This window comes from Agelaius tricolor, unplaced genomic scaffold (assembly GCF_023055355.1).
Source record: "Agelaius tricolor isolate 1412-34295 unplaced genomic scaffold, bAgeTri1.0.p SCAF_23, whole genome shotgun sequence".
Taxonomy (NCBI): domain Eukaryota; kingdom Metazoa; phylum Chordata; class Aves; order Passeriformes; family Icteridae; genus Agelaius; species Agelaius tricolor.
Window position 1 is genome coordinate 13047858 of NW_027269283.1, and position 12423 is coordinate 13060280.

Sequence of the window (12423 nt, forward strand, 5' to 3'; positions counted from 1 at the left end):
ATTACTCATGCCAGTAATAATAGTTCCACTGAAATCACTACAGCTACGTGTATAAAATGAAGCACATGTGTAAGATCAGGATCTAAATATGGAACAGGCAAATTCACCTGCAGCTATGGCAACTGCACCTGGAACTGCAGATGCACATACCTGCATGAGCCTCTGTTATGTTAGGGGCTGGCTGATAATATTAAGATATGTGAAACACTGGTGGAAAAGGCAGGACCAGAAACTGTCTCTTCTGTTCCAAAGCTCCGTATTTATCCCTTGCATCTTAATTTCTGTCAGTGTTCTGCACTCATTACTTCTGCAGCTCTGTAATTTGCTTTAAAAGGGGTTGAGGACACTGTAGCTGCACTCAGACATCAAGGCCTTCTGCCATCTCTCCTACTCCTTCAGATTTGGGGACTCAGCCCAGCAATCAGCACTATTCTTAACTTCAAGCACAGAAATGTGTTGTGCCACCCTGAGTGGTCATCAATAACTCAGCAGCAGGAGAGCAGCCCTGTGCAGAGTTTGGGTTTCTTCACAGAGCTGGCACCAAGGCTGGCTTGTGTGCTCGACTGAAGTGTTCTTGGCGAGAGGCCAGCCTGCATTCCTCTAAGCAACCAAACTCCCTGATAATGACTCCTTTTTTTCATAATTCTCCTCATCTCGTTGTGCCAAGTTATCCCCCAGATATTCTGCTCCTCGTACACTGAAGTGTCAGACACACTAAAATATCTCAGTAAGTTACATTCTTTGTTTGTTCTCTGGCCCTCTGTTTTGCAAAAAGCAATAGAGACAGGAGCTGTGTTTTACTGTAGCAGGACACCTGGGCTCAGAATGCCTGTCAGAACCGTGCACCCCGAGCTGTGTGTGCATGGCAGAGGCTGGGGAAAGGAGCAAAACTGATTGTGCTGGAGCCACCCTTGTGCTCTGCAAAGCGGCTCCAGGCACTTTCTCTACTTCTTGTGATTCCCTTCCTGAATTGCTGCAGCCAAGTAATTGTTTCATCATGTTGCTCTGAAATATTTTCCCATCGTGTCACCATCACATTCATCTCTCCAATGTTCATTTCTCCTCTGCTCACGTAGAGAGGATCTATCCCAAAGCATCGTGCCCAGGTGGGGAGGGGAGGCGGCCGGGGAGGCTCGGGGGTTTTGGTGGTTTGGAGTCCTGATTGCTGTCCCTGTCATTTCTAGGCACCACCGGCGAGCCGCTCACCACAGCCTAATAACGCTGTTGCAATCCGCTGGCAAAGGCCCGGTATTTATAGCAAACAAACAAGTCCGGGTGCGGGCGGGGCCGGGCACTCCCGCCCCTCCTGGCCAGAGCCCTGCTCCTCCAGAGGGGCTGCACGGAGCCGCCCCTTCCTCAGCTCCGAGGGGATTTATCCTGCAAATTGTATCAAACTGGGAGACCTGACTAAACCTCTGATTAAACACCCTGAGCTCTGGGAAGGTGCTGTGATCGCTATGGAATGTGTGATGCAGGAATCCCAAAAACAAGGGCCAACAGGACAGGGCAAGGTGAAAACCAGATGTAGATCTCAGTCTTTCTTAATTTTTAATTAGCTCCAAATTTTTATTTATTATTATTTATTGTTATTATATTAATAATTTCCATAGTAAATATATTTTGGGGGGGAAAATTCATAATAAATGAGAATTAAATTTGCCGCTACTTTGTGAAATCGTGGCACCCAGTTGGAAGGTTTGGAATAAATATGTCCCTGTTGTAAATGCAAATCAATGATCTTAACAAGTGTTAACCCACTTCTCCTCATTTTGCATTCCAGCCCCATAGTTTCCTACATCCATCCACCAGCACGTCTAGGAGGGGAGAAAAGCTTTTACTCAAAATAAAACATTTGAACCATTGAGCAGGTGGGGAAATGATCACAAAATTTCCAGTTCCCAGTAGATCAAATGCAGCACGTGTAGGGAGCGAGGCCCTGCCAGCCCGAGCAGCCTGGCTTTCATTTGACAGAGGAGCAGCAGTTAGTACAGAGAGATGCATGAATTTTCCTGCATCTTCTAAGAGTCACCAATGGAAAGCAATGGGAAAGGTGGAAAGCAGCATCACAGTGTCAGAATTGCACTGGGTTGCTCATGCTTTGGGCAGATAACAGAGTGATAATTGAAGAACTACTTTCAAAACTGTAATTGCATTTTTAAATATATATTTTTTTAACTGCTACATATGATTTGTTTTGCAGAACTAAGCACTACTGAATTCAAACACCTTATAAACCAGTGCTTTGGAAAGGGCGTATCAGTGCCAAGGATTTACAGACTGACTTCCACGGAGAAAAAGCTCAGTTGTTTTAGTAGCAATAAGAAAGACCTGTAGAAATGGACCAATGTTAATACATCATTTGAAAAGAAATATAAAAATACAAATAAAAAGCCCAAATGAAACGCTGGTTATAAATGTGATGATAAAAGCGAGAGCAGCTGCCCGTGCCTGGAGCTCTCAGCATGGTTTGCCTACCACGAGCTGTCCTGGGTGGCTGCAGGAAGAGAAGCTCAGCAAGCCCTGTCCCAGGCCAGCTGAGACATTCCAAGTCCTGCTCTCAGCCAGCAGAATCTTATTTGTCATGGGAAACTAAATCAATATTTGGAGCTGAGACACTGTTTGGACAGGGATTTTCCAATCCCCCCACTGCAATTAGAAAAGGTATTTGGAATCTTTTGTCTACTTTAGTGCTTGGAATTTTCTCAGATTCACTTACAAGCTATTTTTTCCAGACAATTATTTTCTAGGAAATGTTTTAATTACCTGGGTTTTTTCATATGCTGTTTTAGAGGGCAGAGTATTTCACGGCCTCTATGCATTTAATGGCACTACAAAGCTCCTACAATGTAAGTTATGATGGTAATACAAGATTAAGAATGAAGGATTGGGGAATTCTCTTTTCAAGTCATTCACGGATTCCTTCTGAGATGACTGTAAAATTGGTGTGTTTATGGCTTAATTTTCTTGTCTGTACAAAAAATCATTGCTGGACAAGGGTCCTCCCAAGGTAGGAATCTATCATCCTAATTCAGAGATACCTTGGAGTACAGCAGTAATTTAAACATCATTCCTTAAATTGCAGCCACGCCGCCCTGGCTCTCCTGCACCGGGGCGGGCAGGGTTTAGGGATGGGGATTAGCTCCTTCATGCCTGGTGGAGCTCAATCTCCAAAACTGGACTAGTATTTAAACAGATATAAATACCTCCAGTACATCTTATCTTTCATTCTACCCTGCCTTCGAACTCTTGTTGGAAACTTTTTTATTTAGAAAGAACGAAAGAAAGAAAGAAATGTATCTGAGGACACCTCCAGTCCTCCAGCAATTCCACCTTGGGCAGCCCTGGGCTCTGCCTGGGAGCTGTGTGTGAGTTTGGGTGACATTGTGTGGCCTCCAGCAGAACAAGAAAATAGGATCTAAGGATGTGGATAGGTTTCGTAATGATACAAATAGTAGAATAAACAGCCAGGGGAGGCTGGAGTAATCATCGTCACGAGGGACAGCCAAGACAAGATCTAACGTCTGTCCTGCCTGCAAGAACTTGAGTCATGCTGGTGCAGGAGCAAGCTCACCCAAGAAATCTATTTTAGGGGCTCGTAAAAACAACCAAACAACTGAACTGCACTGTACAAAGTAAAAGCAAATGGGGGAAATCTGTGTAGGGCTAACCCTGCCCTGCTCACGGCTGCACAGCCCTGGGGCAAGCAGAGAATGAGCAGCCACTGTCAGGGAGGGCTCCAGCCGATGGACCTGCAGGAGGCTCTGATCCTAAGAGTCAAAAACAGCAGAGCAGCCCTTTAAGTAGAAAACGTTTTGCTTAAAGAGACACTGGAAATAAGCAACAAGTTTTGGATTTGTCCTGCAGCCCCCGGCTGTTTGTGTGGAATGTATAGGAACAAACTGAAGGCCTCTGTCTTTGCACTGAAATCCCCTTTTGTGCTCAGCTGTCAGAGCACAGGCAGCAGAGGAGCTTCTTTCCCCAGGCACTGGGAATCTGGATCGAAAAACTTCACGCTTAAATTTGGCCTAACAGGAAAATGGAAAATGCTGACTAAGAGCTGATCTTCTGCCCAACTCCCTCCACATAACCAGCCTGGGTCTGTTCACTCCTTACAGACCTTACAGCACGGGGTAACAGCCAGCAGCTCCAGCCAGGCTGGCCTGTCCCAGCAGCAGGCACAGCCTTGGATCCCCCAGAACAAAGTCCTGGCCTGCCCCAAACCTCCTCCTCCTCCTCCTCCTCCTCTGCACCCCCCACTCGTCTGCCTCTTGCCCTCCTGCCCCTCTCATCAGAGGATCTACCTGCAGTTCTTAGGAGTTTTTAGGAGAACATCTCCAAGCAAAGGGAAGGGGGTGGGTCATGAGCCTCTCACCTGGTTGGGTCTCATGGGAGCTTCCTGAGCAATGCCCGAAATTACCGAAATCCAACAGAAATGCTACTTTCTCATGTTTATTCCTGTAAACTACAAACATAAGAAATGCTGAATCGTAAAGAATAGGAACTCTGTAAAGAAGAAGAAAAAAAACAAAAACAAAACCAAACACAAACAAAACCTCATTTCATGCTTCCTCCCTTACTTTTTCTTCCTCCCTCGCACTTCAGACTCGGCGTTATTTGCCAAAGATTGGTCATGGTTTGGATAGCACATCTTGCTCTACACGTTCAAAACAGCATGAAGTGCAGAAAAAAACCCAACACAAACACCTCCTCCCCAAACAACACCCAAGCAGCAGCTAAAGCAGGTGATTAAAGGAAACAAAATGAGGCAACAAGAACCGGCTAAGGCTTCCAGCTCTGCTCTTTGCCGAGTTTCTCTTGGGGGTTTTGGGGTTTGGTTTTGATTATTGTGTCGTGGTTTTTTTTTTTTTCCTTTCTCTCAGAGAAAGCTAAAAGACCAACAAAAATCCCTATCCCTGATCACAGCATTGAGCCAGAATCAGCTGGAATTTCAACCCCGTGTTTAATCTAACTTTAAACATGCCTCCAAAATAAAACAAGCTACTTTTTTTTAACCTAGTCATAAAGTTTATTAAAATTGTTCATTAATGCTTCAAATGTAGCAAGAATGCATAGATCCCAAAATATACATATGTATTTTCTTATAGAAATAGATTATTCTTTATAATAAAAAAACTGTAGGAACATCTTTAACAGATTACTCAATCCATGACTGACAGTTACACGAGATTGCATCATGTACACAGCATTCCCAGCCATGCTTAAAGGATTGCATCACTTTGCCCTTGCTCTCCTCTCGCTCTTTTAAATAACCCAGCGCCCAGCAGAGCCCGCCCGGGCCGGGGCCGGGGTCCCTCCGCGCCCCCTCCGCGCCCGCCCCGCTGCAGCCCCGGCCCCGCTCAGACCCCGCGCGGCGGCGGAGCCTTCCGCCAACATGTCGGTAAAGACAAAAAAAACCCAAAAAAATATCCAACAACAACAACAGCACAAATGAAAACCAAACCCGCCCGCCCGCCGCGGGCTCTCGCCCCCCTCGGCCCGGCCCCAGGAGCGGCTCCGCTCGCCCCGGCCGGGGGTCAGCAGCGCGGCGAGGAGGCGAGCAGGGGCTCGGGCAGCTGTTTGAACAAGTTCCTGAGGGTGCTCAGCTCCCGGGAGAGCTGCTCCACCTTCTTCTGCAGCCGCTCGTTCTCGGCCGTCAGTTCCAAGACTTTATGCTGCGTCTCCAGGTTGCGCATTTTGGCTTTGTCGCGGCTCTTGCGCACCGCGATGTTGTTCCTCTCCCGGCGGAGCTTGTACTCGTCGCTGTGCTTGTCCACGCACTTCTTGGGCTTGTTCTTGCCCGCCGGGGCGGCGGAGTAGCCCCCGCCGGCGGCGGCGGACTTGGAGGACTCGGAGGGGTTGGGGGTGCCGGGGGGGCTGGAGGAGGACGAGGTGGACAGGTTCCCGCTGCTGCCGCTCGGCACCGACTGGTAACCCAGGTAGGAGCGCACGGTGCTGCCGTAGGGCGAGGACATGCCCCCCGGTCCCGGCCCCGCGCCCCCTTCTTCCTTACGGGGCCCTTTGCAAGAGTCCAGGGTCTCGAAGACCGGCTCCACTTTGGTTTCCACGATCTGGGGCGGGAAGCAGCCCGGCAGCCCCCCCGGCTTGTGGCTCTGGCTGGCGCAGGGGTGGCTGTGCCGGGCGAGGCTGATGTAGGTGTAGTCGGGCTTCTTGCTGCCGCCGCTGCCTTTATAGTCCTCGGCGAAGAGATCGGAAAGGAAATCTTGGCCGGCGCCGCTGCTGCACGGAGGCTCAAAGTTGCCCCCTGCTGCTGCCGCGGGAGGCGGCGGCTGCGACGCCAAAGGCTCCAGGTACGGGCTGAAGTCGATGGCTCGCTCGTGGTCCCCGACGGTGAGCTCGGTCATGGAGCGGCCCCCGGCCGCCCGCGGGTGCAGCTTGTTGAGAGCAGCCAGACAGTCCGCCTCGTAATAGAAATTAGCCACTTCCATGGATTTAAAGGCGGGCGGCTGGATGGGGAGGCATGCTGCGTCCCAGGCCACCAGGCGTTGCATGAAAGCAAAGGGGGATGCGGGGAGGAGGAAACGACGCAGGGGGCCCCCCCCGGCAGAGGGTCAAGCTGCCGCCGTCGGGGTGGGGGGCTCCAGACCCTGCCGCAGTCTCTGGCCTGGGCACGGCCCCGCGGCGCTGCCCGGCCGGGCTGGATCAGTCCCTGCGGCGCGCCGGGGCTTCACCGCTCCGGCAGCTGCGGCGGGGGCTGGCGCGTCTCCTCCGGACCATCTGGTTCTGGGTCCCGTGTCCTAAAGTCTCTGACTTAGGAAAGTTCCTTTCCTCAGTTATTTATAGGGGCGGTGGATCCCATAGCAACAGGCGCGTCACCGCCTGGCCGCCTGCCACTCCGCACGCTCCGCGCTGCCGGTCCCGGCCCCGGAGGAGGCTCCCGGGGCGGGTGCGCCGGTGCCGTGCCGTGCCCGCCGGGCCGCCCACAGCAAACCCGGGCAGGGACGGACGGACGGACGGACGGACAGACGGACGGTGGGAGGGAGGGGCCGGCTGCGGGCCCGCAGGTGCGGGAGGTCGGGGCTGGCCGGGGCGGCAGCGGGCAGCGCTCAGCCCCGGGGCCGCAGGGACAGCGTGTGCCGGGCACTGCCCGTGCTGCCCCGTGCCCGCCCGGGCTCCGCTCGGGCACCGCGGAGATAGAGAGGCAGTGCCCGGGGCTGGCAGCGCCGCCGCGGCTGGGCACGGATCGCTCTGGGTCTCGTTTCACCCTAGGGGAAATCAAGGCAGGAAAGATTTTTCCAAGTTCCTTTTGGCAAAGCGGGGGGAAAGCTGCAAACCGAAGGATCCCGTTATTCTGCGTGCCGGGCTTGCTTTGGTGAATCCCACTGGCAAGCAGGAGTGTCCCGAGGGACGCGCCCAGAGCCGCTCCGCACAGTGCGGGGCTGGAGCACGGCACTGCCCCAGCTTCCGCCGGCGGCCGCAGCCCAGCCAAGCCCGCGCTGCCTCCCCAGCGCTGCCAGCACCCGTGGGGGCCTCAGCGTTTGTCTTGGCATATTTGCTTTGCACGATATGGTGCAACTGTCAGGGCACACGCGGGAACCGGGAATAGGGAACGGGCGCTGGAGCCAAAGGGGACGGAATGGGGGTCAGAGGAGAGTTAGATTCCTGTGTCAGAACGTGGAATCCAAAAGTTTTGAGATTTGCGGGGTAAGTTTGGGAAGGAAGACTGAATCCCGATGTCCGTTTTAATTAAAGACACCCACCTTGGGAATCAAACTTATATTTTCACTCTCTTACTCCCACATTTACCTGTCTACAAGCTGATGATTCATGCCCAGAATAAAGGACATTAATTTAAAACAAAACATATAATTAAAGGAAGTAGGAGTGTCCTCCCTCAGTAAAGAAGACCTAGCACTGCAGGGAAAATGACACTGCCTCTTAGAATAATGTGAAGCAATCCTGCGGTGTGGGAAATATTGTAACGTTAAGCCAGAGGAACAGGTATTGCATTATATGATTCAAACAGTCAACTGTTCTTAATGTTCAAACCTCAGAACTCTGAAAAGAGGAAGAATTCAAGAATCAGTCAGTGGATCATCAGACTTTTTCTTTCTTTCTTTTTTATGTTTCTTTTCACGTTTTAATAGGGTTTATTTGTTTGTTTCCATAACAAAAGCTCCCTAACAGGTTTTCAGGCTTCAAATATTTCTAGTTCCATCTTTATCTACCAAGTTAATCTTTGGTGAATGCGCTAGAGATTAAATTGGAGCTGGGCCTGGCCAGAGAGCTGGGTCTGGAGATTGTATTTGGAGCCCATACCTTCATAAATACAAACATCTGTATTGGGTGCAAATACTGGCAAGTTGCAGTGAGCCAGGGCTTGTTCTTCGGGCTGTTTACTCCCTCATCCTGTGCCTTTATCCTGCATTCTGATCTGGCAGTTACATCCAGTGGCTGCCCTAACTGGCCCTTCCAACCGAACTCTTGAAAATCAGCCTGGTGTTTCCTACCCCGAACGGTCCCAGGGCCCCAGGGGCAGGAGCCAGGGCAGACCAGCTCCTGCCACCACCCCGGGAGCCCTCCTGGGGGGTGACCTGCTGCAGGCACAGCTGGTCTGCCCTGGCACTGCCCCACAGGTCTCCAGCTTGCCGTGGTCCTCAAGCTGAAGTCAAACGTTAAAGCTGCTTGCTAAAATTCCTGAACAGATTTTCAAGATGTTTTTGGAGATCTGAGTTTGCCCTCTTCAAATTTCTGCCCTATTCTGTGCTGCTCTGCAGCAGAAAGTTGTATTCCTGCCTGGGGTTAATCTTCCCTAACAAAATAAAGTCTGTGCAACTGTCATGTGAACCAGATTCTATCAGGGCTGGCGTGGCCCACACCTGCTCTCCCGGCCAGCGCTGAGTAATCCCGCAGTCACCCCGATCACGTCAGCTGGGGTGGTAATTCAGGTTGGATGCCCGGCTTGTCCCCTCCTTCCCTTCTCCCCCTCACCTCCCTGCTCTACCTGGATCTCTTTCAACTTCCTCCAGCTCACCTCAAATCCCAACATCCACTCTCATGGAGGCGACGTCCGCTCTCAGCTTCTCATGGGAACCTTGTTGGCGGGACTAACCACTTATCCAACAGCCCAGCGTTCGGCAAGCAGGTTTTGGGCTAACTCTGGTCTCTTTCAAATTATTTCTGCACTTGTCACAACAAATGCGTGGCCAGAAGTGGGGGTTTTGAAATGGGAACAGGTGCAGAGCAAGGCTCACACCACAGGCCTGAGCCCAGGTCTGGGCACACAGGGCTCTGTCCCTGCGAGTGCCTGGCTTGGCCTTGCCAGATGTGCAGAGGCTGCTAATGATTGTCCTGGGAGATGCAGACATTCCTGGTAAAGGGACCCAGGCACTGGCAGCAGCCCTTCAGCCTGTCTCCCAACAGAGCAATTTCCATTAGGAAAGCAGCCCTTCTGTGAAAAGCACCTTCCTTCTAGCAATTTCATAATTTCTTTTTTTTTTCAGAACTATTCAGCTGAGGGAGGAGACAGCAAAAGTCCCAAAATACTTAGTAAGAATATAACATTTTTGAGGAAAAAAAATCTGATGCAATAGCATCCAGGTTCCTCTACATTCATGTGTGAAACAATCCAGACACAGGGAGGGGAACAGGAGGAGGCCAGCGTGGTGAAAAGGTGGAGGGAAGAGTCTCATCCTCACTGCTCATCTCTGTCATGTATTAAACTGTGCTCTCTCTTGGCACTGTAGAAGCCTCAACTTTGCAGCTCTGGGCTCAGACCTACAGTAAAGCATTGCAGAGGAATTTTCTTCCTGGAAATTGTCTTTTTTTCCAGGATTTCTTGCAAGCTTTCCAGTTCACACTCCAGGTCTACATCAGCTGCCTCTGGAATGACACCAGCTTTGGGGAGATGCTGTGAGTTTAGTGGTGATGGCTCACACACCAGAGTGTTTATCAGAAGGTCTCTGAACCCAGGGTCGTAGCCTAGAAAGAGCCTGGCTGACAGTTCTGATGTTTCTTGCTCAGCTTTGTCCCATTTATGATTTCCCTGGCAGTAGCTCTTGGCAGGTCAGTAAGGTCAGAGCTGCATGGCACCGGAGCTGCAGTGTGGAGCAGCAGAGGGGCAGGGCAGGGGCAGCAGGGCAGGGAGGCAGTGCCAGCAGTGCCTGAGATGCTGTGGGTGCTGTTGGAGGTGAGCTGGAGGAGAACAGGAGGGATCCCAGAGCAGAGTCCCTGCCAGCAAGCACGGAAGAGCTCTGGGGGTAGGAGGGGACCTTGCCTGAAACACTGGCCTAAGAAGAGCAATGTTGCAATAAAGGCTGTGAAATAGAGAAGTAACATTGAAATTTATTTCTGAGCATGCTGAGCCCTTTTTTTCCCTTCTCCCCAGCCCCAGGTCTCTCTTTATTGAGCTGCACACCATATGCCAACAGCAACTCCCCAGCTGTACCTGGCAGAGCGCAGGTTTGGAACCATTGCTCTCCACTTGCTGTTCTCTGCTGTGAAACAACAGCCCTTGCCAAATGTCAGACAGGGACAATGTCTCAGCTCGAGAGAGGCTGGCTCTGCTTCTGTCTGCCCCGGCTCAGGCCAGGCTCAGACTTGGCTCCACTTTAGCGCAAGAAGGGATTGCCACACGGTGCCCCGCAGCCGGAGGCCGTGCTGGCAGTCCCAGGGCTGGCTGCAGGCTGTGTCTCCTGGCCTCCTTCGCTGCCTTTGTTACAGAGCAGAGTCCTCCCCCCGAGCACTCCCTCACCCCGCTCCCGTGTGACACCGTGATGGGCTGGGACATGGCTTTTGTTGGTCTTCTGCTGATTTTCTGCTCACCTCTGACCCAGCGGGCCTGGCCTTTCAGCGCGCGTTGCTCAATGCCCTTTATCTCCTCGCTGCTCTTTGCCCTACTGGCCGCGCGGAGACGACACCTGGAGACTGACACCGGTGGGACAACATCGGCCAAATTCCCTCCCTGACCCGACGGAAAATTTTCCAGAGCAAATCCGAGGTCAGAGCGCCCACTCTGTGGCTCTGAGAAATAAAGAGAGGAGGAAGAGTCAGAGCACACAAAGGCCCATGGAAGGGAACAGTGACAAAGCAAAGCCACAATCTCCGTCCTGCATGGCAGAGAAAGTCCCTCCTGGAGTGGGCTGCCTCGAGGGATGTGGGCTGTCAATCTGAGCAGGGACAGTGAGAGGTGACTGTGTTTTACGAGTAGCCCATTTCCTTGTGCTCCATAAAAATGGCAGAGCATTTGCTGTCCACTAACTGTCCAAAAGTTCTCTGTAGCTGCCTGACATTTCCTGGGTAATTGCAGCCTCCTGCTTTGATGAATTTGTTACAGATCATGCATTTGTGACCTCTAGTGTATCCAAGCTTTCAAAAGATCTATCAAGGGAAGATGAATTCTGTCCTTCCAGGGAACCCTGTGAAGTGTCAGAGGTTCCTAGTAACAGAACTTGGTAATTCACTTAGGAATTCCAAAAGAGGAGAACTCTTCCAAGGTCCTGAGGCTGTGGGACAGACAGCTTGAACTCCATGGGGTGTATGGCAAGGGGCAACATAAAACAAGGGAAGTCTGAGATGGGGTGACAGGAGAAAGTGCTTAGGTGAAGAAATAGAAGATTTTTTTTCTTTACTAAAAGCGTTAGAAGTCTGTGCTCTAGACTGTACAAATACTTGTTTTCCATCTGCTCTCACCCCGTGTCGAGCACCACAGGGAAAGTGGGGCTGCCAGGGAATGGGTTCGGGCTTGTTGTTTGTGAGTGCTGGCACTGGAACAGCCCCGGGGCCGGTCCGTGTCACCTGGCAGCTGGGGTACCCACGGTGTTCTGTCCTCCACACGCCGCTCCTCGGCCCCTGTCGTCTCCCCACCTTTGCATTTCGGCTTTGGACGGGAGCCGTGGGAGTGGCTGCTCCAGCTCTGCCACCCACTGACACTTTCCCATGCCAGAGAGAGTCCGGCGAGGAACCGCAGCCAGTTCCTGCTCCCCGGTGCCCCGGGGCTCGGGCGGACCGCGCGGCCCGGCGGAGCGGGCAGGAGCCGGGACGGGGCCGGGTGGCACCCGTGGCACCAGTGCTGCTCCCGCCTGCCCGGCGCGGGGTCAGGGAAGGAGTTCAGTGTGTAACGCGATAATCGCCGCTCTCCGGGGCTGAGGCGCAGCACGGCCGTGTCCGGGGCGCGGGGACCGGCAAGGAGACCCCCGAGCCCCGCCCCGGGCCACATCCCGACCCCGATCCCGATCCTGATCCCGATCCCGATCCCGATCCCCATCCCCATCCCCATCCCCATCCCCATCCCCATCCCCATCCCCGCCCGGCAGCAGGCTTGGAGCGCCACCTTGCGGGCCGGGCCGTGCCGTGCCAGGCCGGGCTGTGCCGTGCCGTGCCGTGCCCTTGCCGGCGGTCGGGCCGTGCCGTCGGTACGGACAGGTGCGGCTCTGGTCCCGCCGATCCTGAGCCATTTTCCAGGGA

At 52.7% G+C, this 12423-nt stretch overlaps 1 protein-coding gene across 1 annotated transcript; it reads right to left on the reverse strand.

Annotated features, from left to right (window-relative positions):
• Positions 1 to 4433: 4433 nt before the first annotated feature.
• On the reverse strand, positions 4434 to 6509 carry CEBPB (CCAAT enhancer binding protein beta). Its single transcript, XM_071446738.1, has one exon. The coding sequence runs from the start codon at positions 6507 to 6509 to the stop codon at positions 5535 to 5537; it is 975 nt and encodes a 324-aa protein (XP_071302839.1). The 3' UTR covers positions 4434 to 5534.
• Between the last annotated feature and the right edge of the window lie 5914 nt (positions 6510 to 12423).